This window comes from Eriocheir sinensis, chromosome 54, assembly GCF_024679095.1.
Source record: "Eriocheir sinensis breed Jianghai 21 chromosome 54, ASM2467909v1, whole genome shotgun sequence".
Lineage (NCBI taxonomy): Eukaryota > Metazoa > Arthropoda > Malacostraca > Decapoda > Varunidae > Eriocheir > Eriocheir sinensis.
The window spans coordinates 3,078,505-3,105,961 of NC_066562.1; the positions used below are offsets into that span (position 1 = coordinate 3,078,505).

At 45.3% G+C, this 27,457-nt stretch overlaps 3 protein-coding genes and 1 non-coding gene across 4 annotated transcripts; 1 reads left to right on the forward strand and 3 right to left on the reverse strand.

Moving 5' to 3' along the window:
• Positions 1 to 626: 626 nt before the first annotated feature.
• On the reverse strand, positions 627 to 6,110 carry LOC126983532 (mediator of RNA polymerase II transcription subunit 6-like). Its single transcript, XM_050836293.1, has 6 exons — positions 5,949 to 6,110; positions 4,424 to 4,586; positions 2,966 to 3,140; positions 2,419 to 2,589; positions 1,509 to 1,707; positions 627 to 875 (listed from the first exon to the last, which is right to left on the reverse strand). Exons 1-6 carry the CDS (start codon positions 5,965 to 5,967, stop codon positions 739 to 741), a joined length of 864 nt encoding a protein of 287 aa, XP_050692250.1. The 5' UTR covers positions 5,968 to 6,110; the 3' UTR covers positions 627 to 738.
• Positions 6,111 to 6,669: 559 nt separating this feature from the next.
• LOC126983533 (trypsin-1-like) lies at positions 6,670 to 27,302 on the reverse strand. The gene is made up of 6 exons (XM_050836294.1): positions 27,015 to 27,302; positions 11,048 to 11,234; positions 10,642 to 10,756; positions 8,814 to 8,973; positions 8,267 to 8,424; positions 6,670 to 7,967 (listed from the first exon to the last, which is right to left on the reverse strand). Exons 1-6 carry the CDS (start codon positions 27,100 to 27,102, stop codon positions 7,782 to 7,784), a joined length of 894 nt encoding a protein of 297 aa, XP_050692251.1. The 5' UTR covers positions 27,103 to 27,302; the 3' UTR covers positions 6,670 to 7,781.
• Trnaq-cug (transfer RNA glutamine (anticodon CUG)) lies at positions 17,463 to 17,534 on the reverse strand. The gene has a single exon. It is a non-coding gene; the product is annotated as a tRNA-Gln (tRNA).
• LOC126983534 (uncharacterized) lies at positions 21,603 to 26,356 on the forward strand. Its single transcript, XM_050836295.1, has 4 exons — positions 21,603 to 21,904; positions 23,420 to 23,768; positions 24,508 to 24,691; positions 26,146 to 26,356. Exons 1-4 carry the CDS (start codon positions 21,854 to 21,856, stop codon positions 26,189 to 26,191), a joined length of 630 nt encoding a protein of 209 aa, XP_050692252.1. The 5' UTR covers positions 21,603 to 21,853; the 3' UTR covers positions 26,192 to 26,356.
• Positions 27,303 to 27,457: the final 155 nt, after the last annotated feature.

Below are 27,457 nucleotides of genomic sequence, written 5' to 3' on the forward strand. Positions count from 1 at the left end.
CTCCTCCCTTTCTTTTTCCTCTTCATCCTTTCCCTCCTCCCCCCCCCAGCTTCCTCCTCCTCTTTCCTCTCTGTCATTATAGACCCTATTTCCTACAGTAAAGAGAGTGAAGGGTGTAACTTGAGAACCTATGTATTTGTCAGGAATGAGATTGCTCTGTAACCTGAGCTGTAGTCCTTCACACACCCTTCCCTTCCAGAGCACAGCCACTTATTTCTGCCATTGGTGGAGGTGGTGGTGGTGGTGTTGTGGATGGATGGTTGCTCATAACTCTTGTTCTGGACCTGTTGACTCACACTGGCTTTAGTTAATTCTAAGTCTGGGTGAGCAGCTTACACCCAGTCCAACAAGGTGTCCCAAGAACCCTCCCCAAGCACTGTGACTTTTAGGGGACAAAAGAGGTGGATTCCTATTTGCTAATTCTAAGTCTGGGTGAGCAGCTTACACCCAGTCCAACAAGGTGTCCCAAGAACCCTCCCCAAGCACTGTGACTTTTAGGGGACAGAAGAGGTGGATTCCTATTTGCGGTGTCTTGGGATCAATACCTGGTTACCACAGTCATATGTATCATAAAGATGTGTCACTGCAGGGCTACATTTTAGGGATAGGAAATCAAAACAAAGATGACTGAAAAATGAGTGATATATTTCTATTATCACAAGCTTTTTTTGCATCCAACACAACCACCCACACCTTAACATTACACACCCCCATACCGCCACACCCTCCCTGCTGTCACTAGGGACCCGTACGTTGCCTCTTCTCTGGGGGCGGGCGGGCCGAGCGCTGTGAGGGTGGCGTGGGCGATGGGTCACTCTTCACCTCTGTCTTCACCTCCAACTTAACCTCCGTCTTGATGTCAGGCTTGATGTCCTCTGTATGGGGTGAAGGGAAGGAGGTGAGGATTGCACAGGGGAGGGGTGATGAGGGGATATGTGATGGTGATGGGTGGGTGAGGCAATGTGACCCCCAGCATATGCCCCCATTGATTGATCGATTGATGGGTGGGTGGGGAAATGAAGGCTTGTACTGTACATAGTTATCATGGTACAGGTGGGGCAAATACTGGGGAGTTAGGAAAGGTTGTGTTACATGGTGGGAGGCAGGTATTAGGCAAAGTTAAGGAGTGGTAGTGCTACTTGAAGAGGGAGGGAGGGGGTGAAGATGCCTGTGGGTCAGCTGCAGGTCAGTGGAGGGGATGATGTGATGTGAGAGTAAGGTGATGGTGATGTTTGGTGTTGATGTTGGTGATGGTGGTAATGATAGTGGCAATGGTGGTGGTGGTGATTATGATGATGCCTCTAAAACATAAACTATAGTGTCTGTTATCCCACATATATATCATCTGCAGCACTCACAAGATGGCATCACAGGGATTGCCCGATTAAGTAGAATGTTTAGATGATAAGAACTGAGACTGGCTTTGATGGCTAACAGTGCAGCAGGGATTAAGCAGTGCAAACATGGAATACTTCACCAAGCAAGCAGACAGAAGCACACACACATACCCATCTTCGTGCCTTCCTGCTGCGTTGCCTGCTGTGTGCCCTGCTGAGTGGCTTGTGGTGTTTGCTGTTGCTGCTGCTGTTGTTGCTGTGGCTGTGTTGGGTACTTGTAAGGGAACTTAGCCTGCAGGTCCTCCAGCAGGGAGCCGACCCGCCGGTGCTGGAACACTGAGGCCGGCTCCTCACGCTGGTTGTTGCTGGCCTGCAATACAGTGGTGCTCTTGTGGGGCAGCTCTCAGGTGTACAGAAATAGACATGGTGCAAAAACACTGTATTGAGAATTATTAAAAGTACCTCAAGTGAAAATTGTTAAATAACACAATATTGATATCAACAACAATCACAAAATTATTGACTACAGTACATTAATATCAGTGATAATTTGACCATTCAGACTAGATATTAAATATATTTCACAGCAGAAAATAACAGGCTGGCCTTCACTTCTACTCCAGTGTGTTTACATGTGTGGGAATGTCTACTCGTGTACCAACATTCATCTTAAGCTGGCTATTGTGGGGAGAGTACCAGACACTCCAGTAATTACAGAGGTGCCAGTGGTGGTGGTCATGAGCCACAATACACTCACGATGATCATCACGATCAATGAAATGCTAAATCAGAGTTGATTCATTATTGGAAGGAACACTAAATATAAAGGATAACAGGATATATATTTCTGCAATACTAAATTAATTATCCACCAACTCAATGTGAATAATGTAAGCATAATACTAAGTGTAGCATTGGCAGGCCTGCTAAGGCCACAGTTTCAAACACTTGTCAAGCAGTCACTGAGGGTAACACTAGTTGTTCCTACTGTTCATGAGGCCACTGTCCTCACTCATAAAGACCAAACATCTGCACAGGCATTGCCTCCACAGTGTGTTCACCTGACTACTTCATGCCTCACCTTCTTCTGCTGCTTCTCCTTCTCCTTGTTGGCAGCGGCAGCAGCAGCAGCAGCAGCAGCAGAAGATTCTGGGTGGTTCCTGAACTGCCACCAGTAGCCTTTGGACGGGTGGTAGTGGGAGTATGACTGAAGCTCAGTGAAGGCACTGTTCAGGTTGCTGACAGCAGCAAGCTGGGGCACAGAAGTGAATAGTATTATGAGATAATACAAATAAGATGGTGAATTCAAGCCATGGCAACATATATCATATTCCTTCATATGAAACTGATTGTTTATGCAGACATCACATCGAATGTGTATGAAAAACATGGCTTTGACAGCATCAGTCTGAAACCCCAAGCTGAATATGCCTCATAAACAGTCTGGCAAGGCTTATTTATCATTCTTGATTTTATCAAACACCCATTACTTTTTGTGATCCTACTTCCTCATGGCTCAGGACACTCATCCCACTAGTTATGCCACAATGCATATGTAATCCATCATGTGCAAGCCATTAGAAATCAGAAACAACAGCAACAGAAGTAGAGGCAGCGCCTGCACCCACCATACGGGAGTTGATGACTGAGCCGAGGTCAGGCGTCTGGAACACCTGTCCACCAATGATGTGGTAGTTAGCAAGGGGCGTCACCTGGGTGGGGGAGTAGCGGTTCTGCTTGCGCACAATGTAGAGGATGGGCTCCTGGGTGTGCAGCAGGATGTACTCCACGCCCTGCATGTGTCTGTGGCAGGGGTGACAGGGGACATTACTCTCACCACCATTATTACAGATATTACCAACATCATTATACCTGGATAAACCTCACTTCATGCACAGGTCCATGATGATAATTACTACTAAGACAATCAGCATTATCATCATTATTGCTACAGGTGCATCATAATCATGACTTAAGTTACGTACAAGCAGAATCATAAATAATATCAATGCTGCCATAACCAGTTAATCATTATGCAAGAATGGGTATAGATCTGGTGGTTGGTGATGATGTACAGGTCATGTAGCAAAAGATGAAACAATAGTGCTCAGTAGTGGTGACTGTGATGGTAGTACAGTAAACAAGAGTGTGGCATGGTGGGAAACTGTACATAGGTGTAGGTGTTGATACATTAGCAGGTCAACAAGTATCTTATAATGTGGTCGGTGGCTGTTCCAGTAACAGTAATGGTAGTGGTGGGGTATGTGGAGGTGTTGTGTGTTTCGGCAGCATACTTCAATATGAATCTAAGTAGCCATGTTAGCTGGTCAATGTGTGTGTTTTAGCAAGCAGAGTAACAGTTTTGGTAGTCAATGAGTATGCCCAGTGTCACTGCTGCAACTGGACATAGGGTCACCCTATGTGTAGTTGACTCATTAGCCACACAACACCCCACAGGTGGGATGGTGAGTCCAACAAGACACTGGATCAACTGAGTGAATGACATCCCACAAGCAGCTCTCTCGCAGTATTCCCTTAACTGCTGTTACAGATGACCGTTTACTGGAAACAGCAATCATAATTGAACAAAACATTCATGGAAGGTAAGAGCAGAGACGACATTGGTCACACTCATTATCTACAAGCCCTTTGTCTACAGACATTGCCCTTCCCCACCTGTACATCCCTCCAGGCGGTGACATAGTGGGGTTTGGTCTTGGTCTCGGTTCAGGTGTGTGGCTAACACCGCGATTTTGGCAAAACTTGTTAGAGTAACATTATGTGGCTAATAGCTCAACTGAACAGGAGCAGGTGTACTCTGGAGGTGGTGGAAGCATAACACAAGTATTTCAAATCTTACTCAAGTCGGATATTTGTAATTTTTTTTACGATTTTTCTTGAATTCTTTTTAATCTTAGGCCAGCCAGATTTTGGGGGCTTCTGGATACCCAGGGGTGGGATAGTTGGGTTTTACTGTAGTAATGGTGGTAGTGAAGCCTGTAGTGCTGAGATGTGGTATAGTGCAACATATGAGAGTACATGTGGTAGGGCAGCATGCTATGCATTATGTGAATGTTGGTGCTCACGTCAGTTGGTCGACGCGTGTGTTCTGCTGCATCTTGATGAACTCGTTGTTACAGTCTCGTGAGTAGAACGGGTTGGAGCGCTCACCGAAGTAGTTCATGATGTTGGAGGAGTTGAGGTGCGGCACCCACATACTGTCATGCCACGAGATGTGCAGCGGATTCTCTGTAGGGGGCAAAATGGAGATGGGGTCACCATGTAAATGGTGGATCTAGTTTCACTATAAAGCACATCCCACGTGTATTTTCACTGATATACCATACCACTCACACTAATATTTTCCACGATGAATCCGAATCCAGGAGGTGAAATATCTTTTTATCCCTAAGATACCAAATTGTACCCTGGTGTTCATGAAGGTAAAATGTTTTTTATCCCAGTGAACCAGAAAAATACCTCAAAGAACATATAAAGTTTAGGTTCATCAATTTGTAGTGTGGCTCAGTGGAAGTTCAATAAACTTCCAGAAATACACCCTCTGGCCCGCCAATGACAATGAGAACCAACAGCGCAGTGCGAAGCATATTACATATGCGCCATAAACAATAAATCTCAAAGTAAATCTAACCTGACCTGACATAACTTAACCCTTTTCATCTGCGATGCAGACGTCGGCGTCACAGTATGGAAAGGGTCAAGAGGAAATGGAAGAGGATTAATCCTCTTTTAAACCTCTCAATTCTCCTCCAAATTTCTCTTAATCCTCTTCCATTTCCTCTTAAGAGATTTAGAAGAGGATTAAGAGGATTAAGAGGTTTAGAAGAGGACTAACCCTTTCCATACAGTAACGCCGTCGGACGCCCGTCAGACGACGACATCGCCACAGTGACGGGGTTAAATAAATGTAACCTTACCACACCTGACTTGTGCTCTGCTGCCAAAATGCGATAAATGGAAATAAATCCCTCAAAAAGTCCTCCCCAGACCATATTGTAATAAATTAATATCTCACAAACGAGTGACTTGCAAAGCAGCAGTGTGCTGTATATGCACAAAGCACTTTATATAGCACAAAGATGTCCTTCACAGTGAGACGGGTGCACTTCTGGAATATTACCAGAAGCTGTGCCTGCCCAGCCCCACCCCAGAACCCACACACCCGTTAAACCCACGGGTGTGTCCACAGCCCACACGAACCCCTACAAAGTGATTCTGGCCCATCATCAGCCCACAAGGGGTGAGATGCCCGGCCCCACAGCTGTGTACCCCTTCACCAGCCGCCGCCCCGTTATTTTCCCACTGGCCGCAAGTTACATAAAGACCTCAAGGGCCATAGTGAGGCTCCAAACTAATACCAAAGACGTCAAAAAATCCCTGTGTAGTGTTTTGTGTTCATCCTTACGTAAGTAAATTTGAGGGAACCACACTGGAAGCCTCGTGTGTATCAGGTGCTGCGTCCAACACCTGACCATTGTGGAGTGTGGAAGGGTGGAGAGGGTGGTTCGGGCCACTACAAAGCCGCTGTGTTGGACTGTGGAAGTGGCTCTAAGTCGTCGTTCACCTCCCAGGGACCCAGCCGCTGCCTACCTTTGGTCTGGTCTGCCATGGCTGCCTCGGGTGGTCTAGCAGCACAGTAGACAGGGGCTGAGATCAGGGCGTGAAGGTGTTGTTGTTGTGACGCCTCGAGCTTGAACTTGACGGCAAGAGTCACTCCGTAATTACTGTCGGTGACTCGGTGCAGCCTTTGGATCGGCGTTCTCCCGCTGGATCCTGTTGAGACAGTGAATGGAATTATGGCTGTAACTTCCCTTTCTCACCTCACTCAGCATCGCACTCATACTGACTGGAAGGGAAAGGCCGCAGTTGTGTCTCACTCCTCTTCTGGTTGTCACTCATCCTGTCTATAACAATCTATATCTCCTATACTGAATTTGTCCCTTGTGTTTTCATGCTAACGACCTTATCACGCTACTCAATATTCTCCTATCTACTCTACCATATACTTTTCCAGTGTTCAGGAAAGCTAGATATATTTCTTCCTCTCGTCCTCCCTCGCTCTTTCAATTATTGCATTCACAACAAGCATATCTTCCCCTCTCCTGTCTTTCTTAAAACCATTCTGCCTTTCATCCGTTGTGCCAATTCTCTCCACCACATCGCACAGCCCTTCATTCAGAATACCACAGAAGATTATGCACACTGTATCACACACGGTTATTTGCCTCCTGTATTTCTTCATCCTACTCTTGTTCCCTCCTCGGTGACACCTACCTTTTTCACCGTTCTCAAGGGGAAATTATAAGAAGAGTGGCATCATTTGAATAGTACATTTATTCATTTTTTGTGATAAATAAACATTTTCACAAATAAGTCAACGTTTTCAGCCTGAGCAGACGGAATAGTCAAACACGAATTCTTCTTTTCATTGTTTAAAAGAACACACACACACACACACACACACACACACACACACACACACACACACACACACACACACACACACACACACACACACACATATATGCAAAATCCCTCACATTTTTGTGACTTCATCATACATGTGTATATAAACATTTACACGTGAACACTCCCGGCTGCACAAGTTTATACACACTTGACGTGTCCTACTAAGATTATGAGATCATCAGTCCACCACGAAATGAAACCAAAGTAGGGCGCTTTATACAAGATAAGGAAAGAGAGAGCTTAATCTTATGAGATCACCAGTCGATCGCGACTAATACCAAATTATGGGGCATTTTTTTACAAGAGGAAAAAAGGATTAATAATATGAGATCATCAGTCGACCACGAGCATAACACTGCTTTTTACAAGAGTCCAGTCCGTCTCGTGAGCTTCATTTCCTCTTGTTCGTCATAACTGCACGTGTTCCCAATGCTTGAGGCTTCTCCAGTGATTCAAGCCTTCCCTGGTTCTGTGCATTCAGGTGACCCGAAATCCTCCATGTTGTCGACCAATATGGTCACTCCCAAGATTGTGGTTCCTCAGCGGGGAGATCTATATGCCGTAATGTATCCTTTCCTTGGTGATTTGAATGTTGCTTGACGTTTCGTTAAATACTGCAGAGTCATGATCCTCCAATTTGCCTGGTACTAATGACTGAAGGTTTTCACTCTTTTGTGTTGTGGAAATCTATAAATGTTGTTTGTACCGTTTCCCAGGCATTATTTAATTTGTGTCTTAGTGTTCTTTGAAACAGAATTACTTTTTGTGTCGTGGGAAGCTCCAAATGCTACTTGTATACCATTCCCAGCCATGATATGAACAGTGTCTTGGTGTTTCTTGAAACATTATTCCGTGGGCCGTGGGCCTCCATGCTGTCTGGTGCTGGGGTTGACTTCCCAGGGTTGACTTCCTCTTCGTGAGGCCATACGTGCTGCACTAGTTCCTCCTCGTCCCCTAGACACCCACGGACACGCCCCTGGCTTTCATGTGGTCCAGGATCCAGTCAATGTATCTGGAGACGCGGGTGTACAGGCCGGGAAGGTGCGGGCGCCCACACCCGATGCCCGCCGACACCACCCCGACGCAGGTACGGCGGCCTGCAGCGTCGGGAGTGGTGAGGAGGGGGCCGCCGCTGTCACCCTGGGGAGGAACGGGGGAGTGAGACAGACATACAGATAGACAGACAAACACAGACCCGATGATGACTCACACAGACCAGGTGATGTGTCCTTAAACCGAAGTGAAATTACATCATATCAAATGCCACTAGGACTTTTGCATTTCTACTTTAGCTTTTTCAAACTACCACCAGGCTCATAAAACAACCCATGGAGAGGCTCATAACTCCGAGGAAAGCCTTGTCAAATGTGTGTGTTTGGGCTCCGAAATGTTAGGTTATATATATGGTTATATATATGGCCCTCCGCTGACACACCCACCTGGCACGCATCCTTCTCGCCGTTCTCGTAGCCGGCACACAGGTGGGAGTCGAAGAGCTGCACCTGCTGGCCCGCCTCGGTGCTGTACCACTGCTGACACTGATTGCGGGCCAGCACGCGGATCACCACCTTCTGCAGAACGCGAGCTGAGACGCCGCCTGAGGAGGGAAGAGAGAGGAGACGTGTTAGCCAGCCACAAACTGTCATAAATGCCTCCCTAGTATGGTCCTATTAGCTAACCACTGACCATGCATCGCGTAAAGACAAGTTAGATAATGTTAGAAAGTTGGACCAGGTAATGTTAGATAGGTTTAAGGCAGGTGTTCTCAGACGCTTCCGCCTCTCACATCAGCTATTTCAAAAGGTCGAAAACGAGATGAGTCGCGTTCTAATAACTGTTTTTTAGGTTCAGGGCTTAGAAGAATGATCAAACTACCAGAGGGATCATGAAACAACCCCTGCGAATGCCCAATACTCCTTCGAAAGCCTTGTCAAATATGTTTGCATGGGCGCAGAAATATTTTAAGGATATGACCCTCACACTCACCGTTGGCCAGCTCGTCGGTCTTGCCCCAGCCCGCCACCGTCAGGTCCATAAGCTCCTTCACGCCGTCAGCCTCGCGATCGGGGAGACACAAGGGCTGCACCTGCTTGGTCCACTGCGCCTCTGTGGCCAACTCCAGCAGGGCGATGTCGTTGATGTAGCGCTACGGAGGCAAGGGAAGAGGTAGGGTTAGCAAAGTACGAGAGGTGATAAGGAAGAAGGAAGGGAAAGGCACTTAAGGAGAAATGGTGAGGAAGGAAAGGAGGAAGGGGAAGACAGGTAGAGAGGTTGGAAGGTAGTGAAGGAGGAACTGGAAGAGAAATAAGGATAGGTTGTGCGGTAGTAAAAGACGAAGGGAGGGCGAGACGTAAAAGAGTGATGATGATAGGAAAAGAGGAAGGGTAAAGCAAATAAATAGAGGAAGAGGAAGACATGAAGGGGGGTGGTGAGATGGATGATGAGGCTGGAAAGAGGAAGGGAAGAGGGTTGATTGGGAGGGAAAAAGAGATGGTTGAGAATGGAAAGGAAGAAATGTGAGGCAGATTGAGGCACAGGAGGGAATAAGGCGGAGGAAGGATTCAAGGATGGCGAACTATAGGAAAGGAGTAAATGTGATGCAGGATATGTGAAAAGAAGGGAGAGGTAAAATAAAAATAAAAACAGTTTCTCCACCTATCAACTCGATACAATCTTCCAAACACCTATCCCCTATTCTTCAACAACACTCAGCTGTCACCATCTTCAACACTAAACATCATCGGTCTATCCTTAACTCAAAATCTTAACTGGAAACTTCACATCTCCTCTCTCACTAAATCAGCTTCCTCGAGGTTGGGCGTTCTGTATCGTCTCCGCCAGCTCTGCTCCCCCGCACAGTTGCTATCCATATACAGGGGCCTTGTCCTCCCTCGTATGGAGTATTCATCTCACATCTGGGGGGGCTCTACTCACACAGCTCTATTAGAAAGAGTGGAGTCTAAGGCTCTTCGTCTCATCAGCTCTCCTCCTCTACTGATAGTCTTCTACCTCTTAAATTTCGCCGCGATGTTGCCTCTCTTTCTTTCTTCTATCGCTATTTTCACGCTGACTGCTCTTCTGAACTTGCTAACTACATGCCTCCCCCCCTCCCTAAGCCACGCTGCACACGACTTTCTTCTCATGCTCATCCCTTTACTGTCCAAATCCATTATGCACGAGTTAACCAGCATCTTCACTCTTTCATCCCTCACGCTGGTAAACTCTGGAACAATCTTCCTTCATCTGTATTTCCTCCTGCCTCCAACTTGAACTCTTTCAAGAGGAGGGTATCAGGACACCTCTCCTCCCGAAATTGACCCCTCTTTCGGCCACCTCCTTGGATTCTTTTTAGGAACAGCGAGTAGCGGGCTTTTTTTATTATTGTCTCCTTTTTTTGTGCCCTTGAGCTGTCTCCTTTATTGTAAAAAAAAAAAATAGGAAAGTATTAGGTTTAAGGGGAGAAAGAGTTAGGTAAAGTAGGAAGAGGAGGAAGGAAGAGGCAGGATGGGAGGTGCAACGAGGTGGGTGAGAAAATGATCCAATAAAACGAACCATCAGAAGAAAGGATAAAGTAAGCAAATCGTTCATTCACACGTAATAGCGGCATTCAGAGTGTTAACAGCAGCAAATAAAAGTTGTGAGATGATAAACCTAAGCTGCTCTGCTCGTAGGCAATAGGCACTCTGACATACTGACTAACTGACTAAATGCCTGACTAACTGACTGACTGACTAAATGCCTGACTAACTGGCCGACTGACTTACTAATACAGGGCCAGGGCAGGTGAGGTGTGGCGCACCTGGCCGCGGCTCACCTTTGAGAAGTTGGCGTGGAAAATGACCTCCTTCACGCTCAGGAGCTGGCGCTGGGGGTTCTTGGCGTCCAGGTCATGTTCTCCGGCCACCACTGATACGCGCTTGGGCTGGCTCCTGAAGGGTCATAGTGGCAGTAGTAGTAGTAGTAGTAGTAGTAGTAGTAGTAGTAGTAGTAGTAGGAGGAGGAGGAGGAGGAGGAGAGGAGAAGTAGTAGTAGTATTAGTAGTAGTAGTAGTATCATAACTATCATCATTGTTACAGCTTCTTGAGAATCTAGACGATAAAAATTAGTTACTTTGCAGGATGTTACGAGGCACTTATGTGGAAATTCAAATATATAACAACAACAATACACACACACACATACACACACACACACACACACACACACACACACACACACACCTGTAGACGCAGTGGGCCGCAGTCAGCACGAATTTTTTATGTATCAGCGCGCCGCCACAATAATGTCCGCTGGAGGGGCCGCTCGTCCTGATGGAGACCAGCCACGGGAACTCCCCAGGGCGAGCCACGGAGCCGCCCTTGATCTTGCCCGTCCGTTGGGTGGCCACGCCGCAGGGCACGCCGGCCACTGTGGTGCACCGCGGGAGAAAGCACGTGTTAGTAAGGGGCGGGAGAGGGGAGTGAGGGCAAGCCTGACTGCATATTGCTAACTCGACTGCTGAAGCTAAAGACCGCATTCTTAAACGTATCGGGGCCTTAGTTCGCCTGTTTGAAAAGCCTCGCATGGAAGTTGCTGGGTTTTTCTTGGACTGTTTTGTGATGCTGGTGATAGCTTTACGCGACCTCTAAACCATGAACGGAAAAAAAGTCACCCATGAAAACCCGGTTAATCTTCTCCGTGGCCTTGCAAAATAATCGTAAAGTGAGCCCGATACGTTTATGAAAGTGGCCCTAAGATTTGTTAAACGTCGTATCTGTATATATTAACAGCTGTGTGGCTAGTTTGTTTAATTCCGTTTTTGGGGACGGATTAGTTAGAATTATTCATAAAGTTAAGTCGACATAATACAAACTTACTCGTAAAAAGTTATATAAAAAAATCAATAGAAGTAACACACCCGCCTTGAAAAACAGGTCAAAAAAGATAAATCAGCCACGGTATTGTTGATGACGCCTAATACGGTTTAAAAAAATCAGGCTTAACGATGCTGCTCTCTGGCGGACTACTGGCTTTGTGTTTTGTTGCTGATTCAATGATGATTTTCTGCTGTGATGTTTCTTTATGATCAGAAGAGCCTGCCAATTCTCTCATTAGGGCTATATAAATGTTCCGGCGCCCAATCACACACATTTGGCAAGGCTTTCGTAGGGGGTTGGGGCATTTCCAGGAGTAGTTTTATGACCCTTCTCATGGTTTGATCCTCCTTCTGTGTCATTAACCTAAAAACACACCCTTAAAACCTGATGATCCCTTTTTCGGTCTTTGGAAATAGGTGACTAAGGGCCGCTTTCACAGTCTGTTTGTTTTGATCGTTACCAATGGGGGCGATCGCGCTATAGTATTTCCACGTAAAACTGGCCGATGGGGTAGTGGCGGCTGCGGGGTTAGCCTCGCCCCGCACCTTGCTACACACTCTCAACACCTCTCGCTTCCTCTGCAGCCGCCACTACCCCATATACTAGTTTCACGTGGAAAACTATAGCGTCGATCTCCGCCATTGGTAACGATCAAAACAAACAAAGTGACTGAAAGCGCCCCTTAGAGGTGGAGGCATCTGAGAATACCAACCTAGTTCTTATGCACAAGGCGAAGGTTTTCACGTGCCTCTTAGTTCGTATAATTGTCAGCACATTCAGGGAACAGCGTAACGGTGTGCAGCTGTGCATGCAACGCCTAGAAGTGTCTCATTATCCAAGTTTGATCTCAGAAAAGTCTTCCTTGTGCTCTATTTCCTCGCTTCTATCGCTTTTTTTTCACGAGGACGTATCAGAAAACCTAGAGACCTACACTTGATTTATGTGCATCGCCTCCAGTCTTCCGTCTAGGAGCAACATGTTCTGGCACTGTGCTTCTTTTCTCTTTTTTTATGCAGCCTTTGGTCTTCCTCCTCTTAGCGTAAAAAGTAAGCAATCATTAAGCAATAGACTAGAACAGCGGTCAGTGTAGGTAACGGCGACTGGCCTACAAAAAGCACTCACTCTGTCTCACGCCTTGACACACAACACATGCAGGGACTTAACACGGACAACACACATCAACACCGTGACCCGAGTATACACGAACAACTAAAGACTAAACAAACCTAAAACACACGAAGATCTCAATACTGGCGCTCTCCACTAGTTAGAGAGAAATAAACATGACGTAATAAGACGAATAACACATGTTTTTAATGCAAAATAAGGTAAGGGAAGCAAAAACCTTACCTGCGTGTGGTGAGCTCAGGTGAAGGGGGGGGACAGGTAGAGGACTCACCTGTATGCTATAAGGCCTCGTGGGTAGCGTGGCGGGGTCTTACCTGGCTCCCCGCACACCTGTACTATGGGTGACTGAGTGAGTGTTGTGTGCGTGCATTACCGTGTTGGCAATGAGTCTTACCTGTGAATGGGATGAGGGGCGGGAAGGGAAAGTGTTCGTTTTGTTAGTGTTGTGTTACTGTTGTTATTTTTTTTGGGGGGGGGGGACAGGAAAGGAAGCGGCTCAAGGGCATAAAAAAAAAGTGTAGAAAAAAAAGCCCGCTAAACGCTGCTCCTAAAAAAAGATAAAAGTAAAGAGTTGCCAAAAGAGAGGTCAATTTCGGATGGAGAGGTGTCTTGATACTCTCCTCTTGAATGAGGTCAAATTATAGGCAGGAGGAAATACAGACGAAGGAAGGCTGCTCCAGAGTTTACCAGTGAAGGGGATGACAAACGGGAGATGCTGGTTAACTCTTGCATAAGGGGTTTGGACAGTATAGGGAGGAGCTAGAATAGAAAGTCGAGTGCAGCGTGGCCGCGGGAGGGGGGGAGGCATGCATTTACGAAGTTCAGAGGAGATAGAAAGAGATGCAAAACTGCGGCGGAATTAAAGAGGTAGAAAACTGCTAGTAAGAGGAGGAGAGTTGATGAGACGAAGAGCCTTTCACTTCACTCTGTCTAGTAGGGCTGTGTGTGTGGAGCCCCTAGAGCCTAAACACATGAGATGCATACTCCATACTAATATGCATACATGTTTGATATTAATGTTACTTATGAATGTGGTGAGATTGTGGCAATTGGGTGTTGTTGTTGTTGCTGATGTTATTACTGTGGGTTTGTTTACCACTATTACTTTTATTTTATTATTATTATTATTATTATTATTATTATTATTATTATTATTATTATTATTAAATCATCATCCTCATTATCATCCATATTAATCATGACTATTATTATTTGTATTAATAGTAGTAGTAATATCAACAATAGTAGTAGTAGTAGTAGTAGTAGTAGTAGTAGTAGTAATAGTAGTAGTAGTAGTAATAGTAGTAGTAGTAGTAGTAGTAGTAGTAGTAGTAGTAGTAGTAGTAGTAGTAGTAGTAATAGTAGTAGTAGTAGTAGTAGTAGTAGTAGTAGTAGTAGTAGTAGTAGTTCAAGAAAAATTACCTCCTTTGGTCCTTAGTGTTTAAAGTGTCACCATTTTCATAATTAGTTAATGCGACTCATTTGACTTTCGTAAAATGTTTTGACTCAGAAAATGAACCCATGTACGAAATGGCTTACAGAGGGACTTGCTAACTTAGATCTTATTTGAAGGATACAGGCTGATTGAATACCTGACTAACTGACTGACTGGCTGAGTAATTGACAGACCGAGTGACTGACTGACTTACGTTGGCAGTGACCCATGGAGGATGACTCACTGACTCATTGGTTGGCTGTGGTTGACCCGACTCTTGGATGACTCCGTTCGGTTGAGTCATGCGTTACTGACTTGACTTGCTGTATACCCACGAGTCAGTAAAAAAAATAGTTGGGCCAAGTGTGTGTGTGTGTGTGTGTGTGTGTGTGTGTGTGTGTGTGTGTGTGTGTGTGTGTGTGATGGTGGTGACTCTGCATGTTATTACCATCGCCACCACCATCATCATCATCATCATCATCATCATCATCATCATTATTTCCTGTAACTTGGGTAAAAGAGCACATTAAAATGGGTGAGAGAGAGAGAGAGAGAGAGAGAGAGAGAGAGAGAGAGAGAGAGAGAGAGAGAGGGAATATAAGTCGCAACACATACGAAGTAATACACAAATTAATATAAAAGCAACCTCATGCCAGTGAAAGTCATATATTTCTTTCTTTTCTTATACTCGTGAATTGTTAACAGAAGAAGTTCATGGACATAATAATCCTAAAAGTCTCACTATAAGACAAATACTGACATGAACGCAATACCCCCATAAATTCCTTCCCTGGAGTGAGGTTCCTCGACACAAGCTACGTCATTATGCAGAAAATATATTAAACTTGACTTATTGAAAAGCGACTTACAGATCCTACCATTACCAACACGAGCACAGCCGGAAGTTAGATATTTTGGGACCAAGAACATCGCGTGTCATCAGTCAGACAAGGTCAATTAAGATGCTTGTAATTGTATTTTGCGTAATGTTGTGAATTATGTCGCAACACTGTACGTCATTAGCTCTCAGTACTCAAAGGAAAGACTAAGAAAAAAGTGATATGGGAGGGACTGAGTACATTGATTTTGGAAGAACTTGAATAAGTGACTGAGGAATGTTGAAAAAAAAAAGGAATATAGGGAGAAGAGTAGACTAATTTTGGAAACTTTGAAATAATAGTGACAGAAATTATGAAAAAAAGAATCTATAGAGAATTGAGTAGATTATTTTCGTAAGCTTTTGAATAATAGTGACTGTGAGGAATGATCAAAAAAGGGAATATTGGGAGAACAGAGTAGACTAATTTTGGAAACTTTGAAATAATAGTGACAGAAATTATGAAAAAAAGAATGTATGGAGAATTGAGTAGATTATTTTCGTAAGCTTTTAAATAATAGTGACTTTGAGGAATGATGAAAAAAGGAATGTAGAGAAAAGTGAGTACGTAGATTAATTTAGGAATCTTTTAAGTAATAGTGAACTTGAAGGGCTTGAAACAGTACCCTAAGAAATAATAATAATAACAATAATAATGGGCTAACTTCACTCGGGCAGGTTAATTAACAAAGCAACACTAACGACTCCTCAGGTAACCAAAAAGTATCAGAAACCTTTAGCACGTGGACAGAATAGAATCAAATAGCATAGTTACTCATGATCTTGTCTAGGGCGTGAGTCAGTGAGTGAGATAATGTCTTTTACTTCCCCCTCCTCAAACCTGTGTCCGTAACCAGCACGATCGTCCTTTGTCTTACCTGGAAAAGAAAATGGGAGTTAGTAGTCGTAATGGTAACTGGTACGAAGGTAATAGTAGTAGTAGTAGTAGTAGTAGTAGTAGTAGTAGTAGTAGTAGTAGTAGTAGTAGTAGTGGTGGTGATAATATGTTAGCATCTCGACTTATGTTACGGAAATAGCATGAGTCATTTTAATTTCAGGTATCCAAGGCCACTGTTTGTCTACCTGTCCACCATCACCACCACCACCATCATCACCATAATCATCACCGCTTTTGTCTAGTAGCCCATTGGTTGCTAATTCATTCGTTTTCTATTCACCTCGTCTACAGTTCACAGTTTTCACTAATACTAAAGAAAAGGTCAAGTCATGTGGTAAACGTAACACTCTCTCTCTCTCTTTCTCTCTCTCTCTCTCTACCACGCCCTTCATCCCTCCCTCATATCGACCTTCACGACCCTGACAACCTCTCTCCCTCCCTCCCTCCCTGCCTCTCCGCGCCACTTGCCTCACAACCGCATTTATGAGAAGCTGTCGAGATGGGCGGTCAGGTCTGCCCCGCCGCTGCCAACGTTTTCTCTATACTTTCTTTTTTTCCCCTCCTTTCTTTCTCTCCATGCTTCTCCTTCGCCCTCCGCCTCCTCTGCCCTCACCTCTGCCGCGTCTCCTGCTGCCCTTCCTCACCTCAGCCCCCGTCTGCCCGCTCCTCAAGTCAGGTTGCGTGTGGAGTCAAATGAGTGTGGGAAAATTTTTTGTTGAGTGGATGGTTGATGGTTGAGTGGATGCCCCGCCCCGTCCTGCCCCCTCCGTGTCTCAACCCCCACCTACACACACACACACACACACACAAGGGGGAACGAGAGGAGATTTAACACTCGTAGAAGCATTTCTTTGTTCGTGTTTCCTTCGAGTGTGATATGTCAGTTATTATTATTATTCCCTTATGTGCAAAAGCCTCGTTTCTTGTAATTCTCGTCTATGTAGCGTGCGTGAGGGTGCTATGCCGTCACCACCTCATAGTTAGCAGGTTTGAATGGCGTGTTCTTGGTCCCTCGCAACATAGCAACACACGGCAGCCAGCAGCCACACAAGACCAGCCAGCCAGCCAGCCAGACGTCCCCTCACTCCCTCACTCCTCCCCCTCCCTCCCACGCGTCTGGTCACTGCTCCCTGGGTCTCTCCTGCCCTTAGCCAACCAGACAGATAGTAGTGTTATCTCGCCATCCCTCCCTCACTCACATACATACATACACACGTACGCACACTCAGGGTACAAAACGTTATCCACACACCTGCCCCGCTAGCTTAAACACGGCGAACAAAGCAGCTGCAAGGGGCAAACAGCAAACAAACACCGTGCCTTTACAAGCTGGGGGAGGAGCAGGGAGCTAACGAAATGGCCCTACCAAGGTGTGTGGTGTCAAGTACTCCATCACCCCGCTAGAGGAAGACGACACCGACGACACAAAACTATTCCGATCAGGTCCCACCGAGACTCGAACTCGGATTGTTGGATTCAGAGTCCAAAGTGCTAACCATTACACCATGGGACCGCTGAAATTGAGCGAGCAAGGTCCCGTTCATGAGGTCTTTGTTTCTTTGTTTAGTGTAGAGGAACATCACGTCTGTCTCGTAATTCATCTTCATTTATTCTCTAGCATACACTACACACGTTTCCTCCAAGTGTGTGTGTGTGTGTGTGTGTGTGTGTGTGTGTGTGTGTAACAGAGGGCCAGACATCAATGGGTGTGTGTGTGTGTGTGTGTGTGTGTGTGTGTGTGTGTGTGTAACAGAGGGCCAGACATCAATGGGAGTGCGTGTGTGTGTGTGTGTGTGTGTGTGTGTGTGTGTATGTGTATGTGTATGTGTGTGTGTGTGTGTGTGTTCCACCGCAAATCACATGCCTTAGGGAATTTGTATGCGTGTAATCTGGCTGCCAACGTGTGTGTGTGTGTGTGTGTGTGTGTGTGTGTGTGTACGCCCCACGTGTGTGTTTGGCTCGGTATGTGGCTCTCAGGACCTAACCAGAGCCACAGGCGACGATAGCAACTCATAACAGATAGTCTTAGAGAGAGAGAGAGAGAGAGAGAGAGAGAGAGAGAGAGAGAGAGAGACTATTGATCTGCGTCTCTCTCTCTCTCTCTCTCTCTCTCTCTTACCCCAACCTCCTTCCCTATCCCCAGGTACTCAAAAAGATGATTAACAAAACAATACCTGTCAATCAATGAATGAATGCCCTTCTCTTCCCCTGCAATATAACATTACCTGAGATTTATAGCTGCAGTCAACGTAATTACAAATGCTACGAAGAAAAGGAGAGAGAGAGAGAGAGAGAGAGAGAGAGAGAGAGAGAGAGAGAGAGAGAGAGAGAGACTGTCTGTGTGTGTGTGTGTGACTGTGTGTGTGGTGTGTGTGTGTGTGTGCCGCACGTGTCTGCCACTGACCAAGAAAAGTCCAACGCCAGAAACAGCAAGAGCAACACATAAGAGACGGGAATGTGCTGTCTGCGCCGCCCCCTTCCCTTACGTGACTCCCTCTCTCCCCAGCGGCTCAGAAACGTGAACCAGAGCGACACAGACAGACACGTGGCCCTCAAAATCCGAGTGTGTGTTTGTTTAGAAGAGTGAAAGCAGGTGATATGATGTAGATTCCGTGTTAGTGTGTGCGTGGAAGGGAAGGGAGGAGGCAGGGCAGCAGGGGGCATAGTAACGTTAGTATTAGTTAGACAAGACCCGAGTGTGTGTGTTTGTAGAAGAGTGACAACAGGTGATGTGATGTAGATTCCGTGTTAGTGTGTGTGTGGAAGGGAAAGTAGGAGGCAGGGAAGCAGGGGGCGATTGTGGTGATAGTAATAGTAACGTTAAATAGCAATAGTAAGACAGGACCCGAGTGTGCACGTGTGTGTTTGTAGAAGAGTGACAGCAGTTGATACGATGTAGATTCCGTGTTAGTATGTGTGTGGAAGGGAAGGGAGGAGGCAGGGAAGCTGGGGGCGATTGTAGTGATAGTAATAGTAACGTTAAATAGCAATAGTAAGACAGGACCCGAGTGTGTGTTTGTAGAAGGGTGAAAACAGATGATAATGTTGATTCCGTGTGTGTGAGGGGTCAGAGGGAGGGTTTCAGTGATAGTATGTTTGTTTGATTTGATGCTTGTTGTTCGCGATTACGTTATGTTGTATGTTTTGTTTCGCGGTTGGCATCCATGTGTTTTTTGTTTGTTTGCTTGTTTGTTTGTTTGAGTGGTTGTGTCAGTGATTCATCAAGTTGTTTTTGATCACTGTTTGTTTGTTTGTTTTCCTTTTGTTTTGACTGAATGGTGTTTGTTGACGCCACGTGTTTGTTTGTTTGTATGTTTGTAGTTTACTGGTTATGTGTTTTAGTGAGAGTTAAAATAAAGGTGTGTGTGTGTGTGTGTGTGTGTGTGTGTGTGACCGTGACCCACTTCGCCCCCGCCGCCGCCGCTGACATCACCACTTCAAACACACAAACAAACACACACACTCAAACACACTGATCCTGTCCACTCGATAAGGGCTCTTGATCAACCCATCCCCGAGAGAGAGAGAGAGAGAGAGAGAGAGAGAGAGAGAGAGAGAGATGGTCGAGGTATCAATGAAGCGTGTGTGTGTGTGAGTGTGTGTGTGTCCATCAGTTACCGAGCAAACCACAATCAGTCAACCAATCAACCCTTCCGTGTATCGCCGCTGAGAACAGAATCATGGCGAAGGACACACCACTCACCCACTTCGCGTGTTGGTATTTCTTCATCGCTGGCTCGGGACCAATGTGTGTCGTGACCCACAGCGGTTTAGATTCCCTCGCTAATTAGATCACCTCATTATAACCGATCGAGACTTGGATAGGCCTAGGTAACGAGATGCTAATGTTGATCTACCGAGACTGAGGAAGGTTTAGAGTCCATTGTTGCCAGATTGTCTTACTCAGCCTCTTATATTTACCGACTTCCGACCCAAAAACTGTCTCGTGGACCCCAATAAGGAGATTTACTTATAATCATCGTTAAAATAGTTAATTCCTGATGTTTCTTGGCGATAGATAGGCGTCAGAAACCGGTAAATACCATACTCTGAGTACGACATTCTGGCAACGGTGGTAGACTCCGCTATTTTCACATTTCTCGGCATTTCAGTTCGCCAGTTTGAAAGACTCTCGTAGAAGTTTCTGGGGTTTAAATGGACTGTTTTGCGATCCTAGTGATAATCTAAAGCCCCGTTCACACTGTCCCGACTCTGGGCGACGACAACCCAGCGACTCGGGGTATACGAGGTCTTGGGTGTGAAATTTTGATGTGGAAGGGTCGCATAAGATCGGAAAGACTCTATGTGCGACCCTTTCATGTCAACATTTCACACCCAAGACCTCGTGTTCCTGGAGTCGCTGGGTTGTCGTGGCCCAGAGTCGGCACAGTGTGAACGGGGCTTTTTACACGACATATGCGCCATGAAGGGGAAAACACCCCCATGAAAACCACGTTAATCATCTCTGTGGCCTTGGAAAATAGTTACAATGGGAGTCCGATACGTTGAAGAATATGGACTTTAGACTCATGGCTCGGTATTCTCAAACGCTTCCGCCTCTCACGTCAACTATTTCCAAGGGCCAGAAAGGAAATCAGTCGAGTTCTAATGATTTTTTGTTATTGTTTGTTTCATGGTATAGAAGGAGGGTCGAACTGCCACCAGTGTCATAAAGCTACCTCTGGAAATGCTGAAAACTCCTACGAAAGTCTTAACCCAGTAGCAGCGGGGATCATGTTTCTTAATGGTCCCTCTAAGCGAGAAAAATTAGAAAAAATCATCACTCACACAAACCATTTCATAATATATATCAAAGCATTTGTGATCAGTTTATGTATCATCTATTTTTTGGGTTTTATATCATGGCTCAAATTTGGCCCGTGGCTGCAACCGGGATAATTATGTGAGATTGGGCGCCGAAACGTTAAACTGTCTTATTTCCACTTCATTATAAGAGTTGAGCTACTATATTCTTTTCCTCGAGAACTATACGGTCTTTGTCCCTACCGTCGTTCTTCGTCAGTTTTAATAATGCGACGACTTTTGTGACTGAAATAAAGGTAATACTCATTGGATATTTGTTTTCCGATATTGGAGTTTTATTGAATCGGCTTAATTTAAAAGAAAATCAACTTTTTCATTAGCAACTTGCGTGAATGAGGTTTTTCTTCACTCATTCGGGTCATTTCAAAAGAGGGTGAGTCGGTTGTTCGGGACGGTCGGAAGCATGAGAGGTGGTTAGATTGATGAAGATGGAGAGGGTGAAGAGAAAGAGGAAGGGAGAATATGGAGGTGAAGAGAATGGAGATGAGTAGGGTGAGGAGAAGGGAGGCAGACAGGGAAGTATGTTATGAGAAAGAAGATAGTTAGCTAGGAAAGGTATATGGGAAAGAAAGAAGAGAGGAATGGAAGGAGAATAGTAGGTAGGGAGGGAATGAATCGCTATACTGCTTCGTTTCGCGGGAGAATGAAGCGCGATCGAGTCGGTTCAGTTCACGCGGGAAATAAAGCACCGAAGCAGAGGTGTCGCCACGTCGGTATAATATGAGACAACAAGAATCATTTACAAGTACTGACGTTGCTTCCGAAATACACACTGCCGTAACTCTTCCCCAAACAATATTATAGATGGATTGAACACGTGTGAAAACTTAAAGAAAGCAAAATAACCCGAATAATGCCGTCGAGTGGAACAACTATTACTGGATATGATCACTGCGGAAAAAAAGAAAGACGAGGAAGGGGAAAAAAAAGTGAAGGCTGCTCAAGTGAAGGAGGTGGAGGAGCAGTGCGTGAGGAACCGTGCGTGAGGGAAGATCATCAACCACAAGCATGACACTCGCAGCGCTGACCTTCCTCACTCTTCTGTGTCTGACGCCCGTGGTGAGTGCGTGTGTGTGTGTGTGTGTGACGCTGGCAGTAGTAGCAAGGCCAAGGTTACACGGTGACAGACACGTGACTCCACCCCCCCCCCCCCACCCCGCCACCACCTACACCCACCCACACCTACACACCCACATACACACACATTATATACCAGGAAGTGCGTGGTGGCCTTTGTGGCTCCGAATGGCACTAGTTGCAGGATTGACACTGGGTTTGGCACTGGTTTCTGATCCTCTTCCGGGGGGGTGGGGGGATGAAAGGGAGAGTGAACAGGAAGGAAGGAAGGAAGGGGTGAAAGTGGAGGTGGAGAGGAGGAAGATAGATGAAGAGAATGGGGCGGTGATGGGGTGAAGGCGTAGGTGAATAGGAGGAGAGATGAAGAGGGAGATGGGGAAGAGGAAGAGAAAGGAAGAGGGTGAGGAAAAAGGAGAATGAAGAGGAGGGAAGGAAGGGATAGAATGAAAGAATAGGAGGAAAAGAGATAGAGATATAGGAAAAGGGAGATGTAAGGGAAGAGGGAAAGGGAAAAGGACGGTGAATGAAAGGAGGAAAAGGGAAAGGGAGAAAGGAAGAGGAAGGAATAAATGGAAAGGGGAGTGAAAATGAAGATGAAAGGGAAAGGAAATGGTGAAGGGTAAGTGAAAGGAAAAAGGGAGAGGAAAGAGGAGGAGGAGGAAGAGAAAATTAGGGAAAAGAGGTAGAGAAAGAAGGATGATTTAGAGAGAGAGAGAGAGAGAGAGAGAGAGAGAGAGAGAGAGAGAGAGAGAGAGAGAGAGAGAGAGAGAGAGAGAAACCGGAAGGGGAAGTGGAATGGGGAAGATATAGGGGATGGGTGAAGGGAGGCATGAAGGGGAAGAGGAAATGGGAGGAAGAAGGGAAAGGGGGAGGAGAGAGAAGGGTTTGTACGTGCCACGCCTACCAACGGTGTGTGTGTGTGTGTGTGGTTGTGGTTGTGGTTGTGTGGCATGCAGTAAGTCATTAGCGTGCCACTCCCTCAACAGGTGGCGTGTGTGTGTGTGTGTGTGTGTGTAGGAGGAAGATGAGCAAGGACGAGGAAGAGGACGAAAAATGAGTAATGATGAGTAGGAGTAAAAAATAAAGTAAAAAATAAAGTAAAAAATGAGTAATGATGAGTAGGAGGAGGAGGAAGAATTAGTAGTATTAGGAGGAGGTACAAGTAGAGGTAAAAACGATGATAAGGAAGAGGAAGAGGAGGAACTAATATGATAAGAAACTACAGACAAGGAAAAAGACGAGAAATAGACGAGATTTAATCAGAACATACAAAGAGGTACTTCTTTATAAATGCAACAAAAAAACCACCAAACATTAACTTGCTATCCTACCCCAAGAAACACTAACTTAACCTCAACAAAACAGTGTATACAGTAAGTTAGCTCAACCAGAATACTTAACCCCATTTAAAGCCAGCAGGGTGACTTACGAGTTATTCAGGGAAGGAAATAGGAGACTAATAGCAAGCGAGTTCACACATTTTCTGCAATATTTCAGACTGGACGGTATTCAAGCGGAAACCAAGGTGGGGAGTGGCAGCAGCAGGAGGTACGAGGAGGAGGAGGAGGAGGAGAAGCGGAAAGAGGAGAAAGAGTGGGAAGAAAGGACGTCAGGGAGAATGAAATCTTTCCGGAGAGCGCTTCCAGAGATAGTGATCGTGGTAATGGTGACGGGTATGGCGGCGCGCGAAAGCTGACGACGACGAGGAGGGTGGTGATGGAGGTCGCTGGGAGTGTGTTGCGTCTCCTGCACCAGCACCGCGAGCAGGAGAGACGCATGGGCCGGTCATCTATGGCCTCAACCGTAGCCAGGGACGCCATCAGGCTCGTCGTCATGGGCTTTATGGGTACGTGTTCGACTCTGTGCCATATTATTGAACATTTATGTCGGTTTTATAAGACACTTTTGCTTCTCACATCAGCTATTTCTAAAGGTCAAAGAGGGGATCAGTCGGGTTCTAATGAGTGTTTCTTTAGGCTCATGGTACAGAAGAAGGGTCAAAGTACCACCAGGGTCATAATACTACTCTTGGAAATGCCCAAAACTCCTACGAAAGCCTTGTCAAATATGTGAACTTGGGCGACGCAATGTTTAGTAATACGGGCCTTATAAGTCGCCCCAGCACACACTTGACATGGCTTTCGTAGGAGTTGTGGGACTTTGAGTATTTTTTTTTTTTTTTGTGTGTGTGTGTGCGTTTTTGTTTTTTACCCTGGTGGTAGTTTGACAAGGCCTCTGTACCATGAACTCTAAAACACACTCATAAGAACGCATTTTGCATCTTTTTTTGATCTTTAGAAATAATTGATGCGAGAGTCGGTATCGTCTAAGAATACCGACCATTTCTCTTGTGTCCATATTTGTATGTCGTTAAAATGTGGGTATACAGTGAGTCAGTAAGTTAGGTCTTGTCTGTACATGTTTATATTGCGAATGTGTGGATCTACAGTGGATTAGGTTGAGTAAAGTTAAGTTTATATATGATTATGTCGTAGCAGGTTAGGTTTGATTACGTACGTTATACGTGTATATCGTAAAAGTTCTTTCTCGTTATTCCACATTTCCTCCTCCTCCTCTGATTGCAGGCTACCAAGGGGAGGAGGACTGCATCAAGAGAGTGGCGTGTGAGACAGGGGGTATCCTTGCCAGGGTCTATCCCAGCGCCCCGCTTATCCTCGGCGCCGCTGACCTGATGGCTCCTCCCTACCTGAGCCGCATCCTCCGCCTCGTCAAGGACGCCGCGATGGGCCTGTCCTGCGTCTCCTTCAGGTTAGTGATGCTCAGGGGCTGCGTGATCAGATTATCGTGCTCAGAACATTGCATTTATTGGTTTCAGCCTCAAAACTGTCGCGCCCGCACAAATACCGACGTTCGATTAAAGTTGTTGGTAAAACCGTTACTTAATTAATGTTTTTTTGTGATAGTTATTGGACAGAAACTAGAAAATACAGGGTGGTGAGTACGATGATCTGGTAACGCTGCTCAGTGGGGTAAGAGTTCAGCCCGTGTCAAATAGGTGTGTTGTTATTTTCCTTTTTCCTCTCCTCCTCCTCTTAGTTTTCATAATGCACCACCTTACTCCTCTACATCTTCCTCCTTCGCTTCTTAGGGCCACTTTCACAGTTCGCCATGATGGGTTAGTAAGCCTCCAAACCACTACCAAGGAACTCGAAAATTCCTTATGTGGTGTTTGGCGTTCATATTTAGGTTTTCATAATACACCATCTACATCCTCTACATCTTTCTCCTTCGCTCCTTAGGGCCACTTTCACAGTTCGCCATGATGGGTTAGCAGGCCTCCAAACCATTACCAGGAACTCGAAAATTCCTTATGTGGTGTTTGGCGTTCATATTTAAGTTTTCATAATACACCATCTTACTCCTCATCTTCCTCCTTCGCTTGTGTATCTGGTGTTGCATTGAAAACCTAATCATTATGGAGTGTAGAAGATTCAATAATTTGGTTCGGGCGATTACAATGCCATAGCGCTGGACTGTGAAATTGCCTCTTAATCTTTCTAGTCCTCTTCCTTTCTCCTCGTCATCATCTTCCTCTTTTGTCCTCTTTTTTCCTTCTTCTTCCTCCTCCAAATCACTGCGTCTTCATCTACTCGTCTTCCCAACCCAAGAATCACATACTCTTCCTGCCCCGGGTGATGGCGCTTTGAATTTGGATGTGGATGTGTGCTAAGTCTATATATTTGCCTATAAACGGCGGTGTGGGGTGTGAGGGAGGGCATGATGAAGTGATTGATTTAAATTAGTCCGCCTTTCTTCGTTTTCTCTAAATCCCTGTTTCTACATTCTCTAGTTTGGCTCCAAGCAGTGTCACGCATAAACCACGCCTCGGCCGTGTCTCCTCCCACAAACCTGCGTATGACTTGACTTGGTGTATATAGACTTAGGATGTGTGGGTTGCTGTATGGGGTCGTAGATACCATTTGGGTTCTTAGTAACTGTTATTGTTCCCTTATATGTAGTTTATCACTTTTTTTATATTATTTTACTTTTTTATTTACTTTCATCGACAAGTCACCAGAAGAGACTGCACCTCGTCTATTTTGTTTTCCTGTAATTTAAGATGTCATTAATTTTGTTGCCGAAACATTATCATTATTATTATTATTATTATTATTATTATTATGGGTTATCGTGTCCTGCCAATGTGTTTTTCAAGTTTTCATAAATTTTAATACTTATCTTTTTTTTTCTTTCGTCATCAGATGTGGTGACGCTTACTACCCATCAGAAAATGAAGTGAATCACTGAAATTGTAACAACCTACTACTACTACTACTACTACTATTACTACTACTACGGCTACGACAATGACTACGACTACTACTACGACGATTGCGACTACGATTACGACTACTACGACTACCACTACTAATTTAAGTTTTTATAAATATATACGTGAGATCCTATTGAAAACTTATATTTTCCTTCAATCTTTTATTTCCATTCCGCGCATGATTTTTTTTTTTTTTTCTCGTTCCGTGCTTATTATTTTCATTCTCATTAGCATGACACTGGGCAAGGACATATCCTGTTTTGGCATGTGCATGTGTGATGAAATGAGCACACACACACACACACACACACACACACACACACACACACACACACACACACACACACACACTTTTACTTTTTTGATTGAATACTAACAAGTGGGCACGGGATGTACAGCCGGCCAAAAAGTATCTAACACTCCTGGGTCGGTTGGATACCATTTGAGCGAAATCTTTAGTGATCGACCCTTGGGTGATCGATACTTTTTTAGACGACTGTGCAGGTGAACACTTGGATAAACAATGATGAAAAGGTAAACTGGAATATAAACTGTAATGACTATTGAGAAACCAGTCGAGGAAGGAAACTAAATAATAAGTGAAAATTAGAGAACACTTGTGAAATGAAACGTGTGATGAGGAAACTGAACTTGGAAGAAAATAATCGATAATGGAAACAAAAAAAAAATAAGAAACCGTAATTTAGTCTACGAGGAAGAAATTGAAAAGTTATGATAGTGAAACCTAAGAGTGTGTGTGTGTATGTGTGTGACCGTTCATATTCCACTCCATCTTACCGTTGATAAGTGCTGTGACCTGGGCCGCTAGTGTGACGAAGAGGAACACGAAGGGAAGGGAGGCGAGGGCGTGGTGGAGGGCGTGCATGGTGGCGGTGATGTTTGTGTGATGGTGGAGGTGGGCAGCTTGTGAATGTGTCGGCCAGGCTGCACAACTGAGGACGAAGCAGCGGCAGGCATGTGTTATATAGTGCCTTACCTTACTCCTGATGACTGTCAAGGCCGTGGTGCTGGTGCTGGTGCTGGTGGTGCCGCCGGTGAGCTAACGTTCCGGATTCCTCTTCCGTCTCCTCCTCTTCCTCTTCTTCCGCCTCGCTCCCCTATATCCTTCCTGTTCCACCATTATAAACATTACCGCCCCTACTCGCCTCCCTCTTCCTCCCCCTCCTCTGCCTCCCCTTCCTGTAAACATTGCTTAGGTAGTAACACACACACACACACAC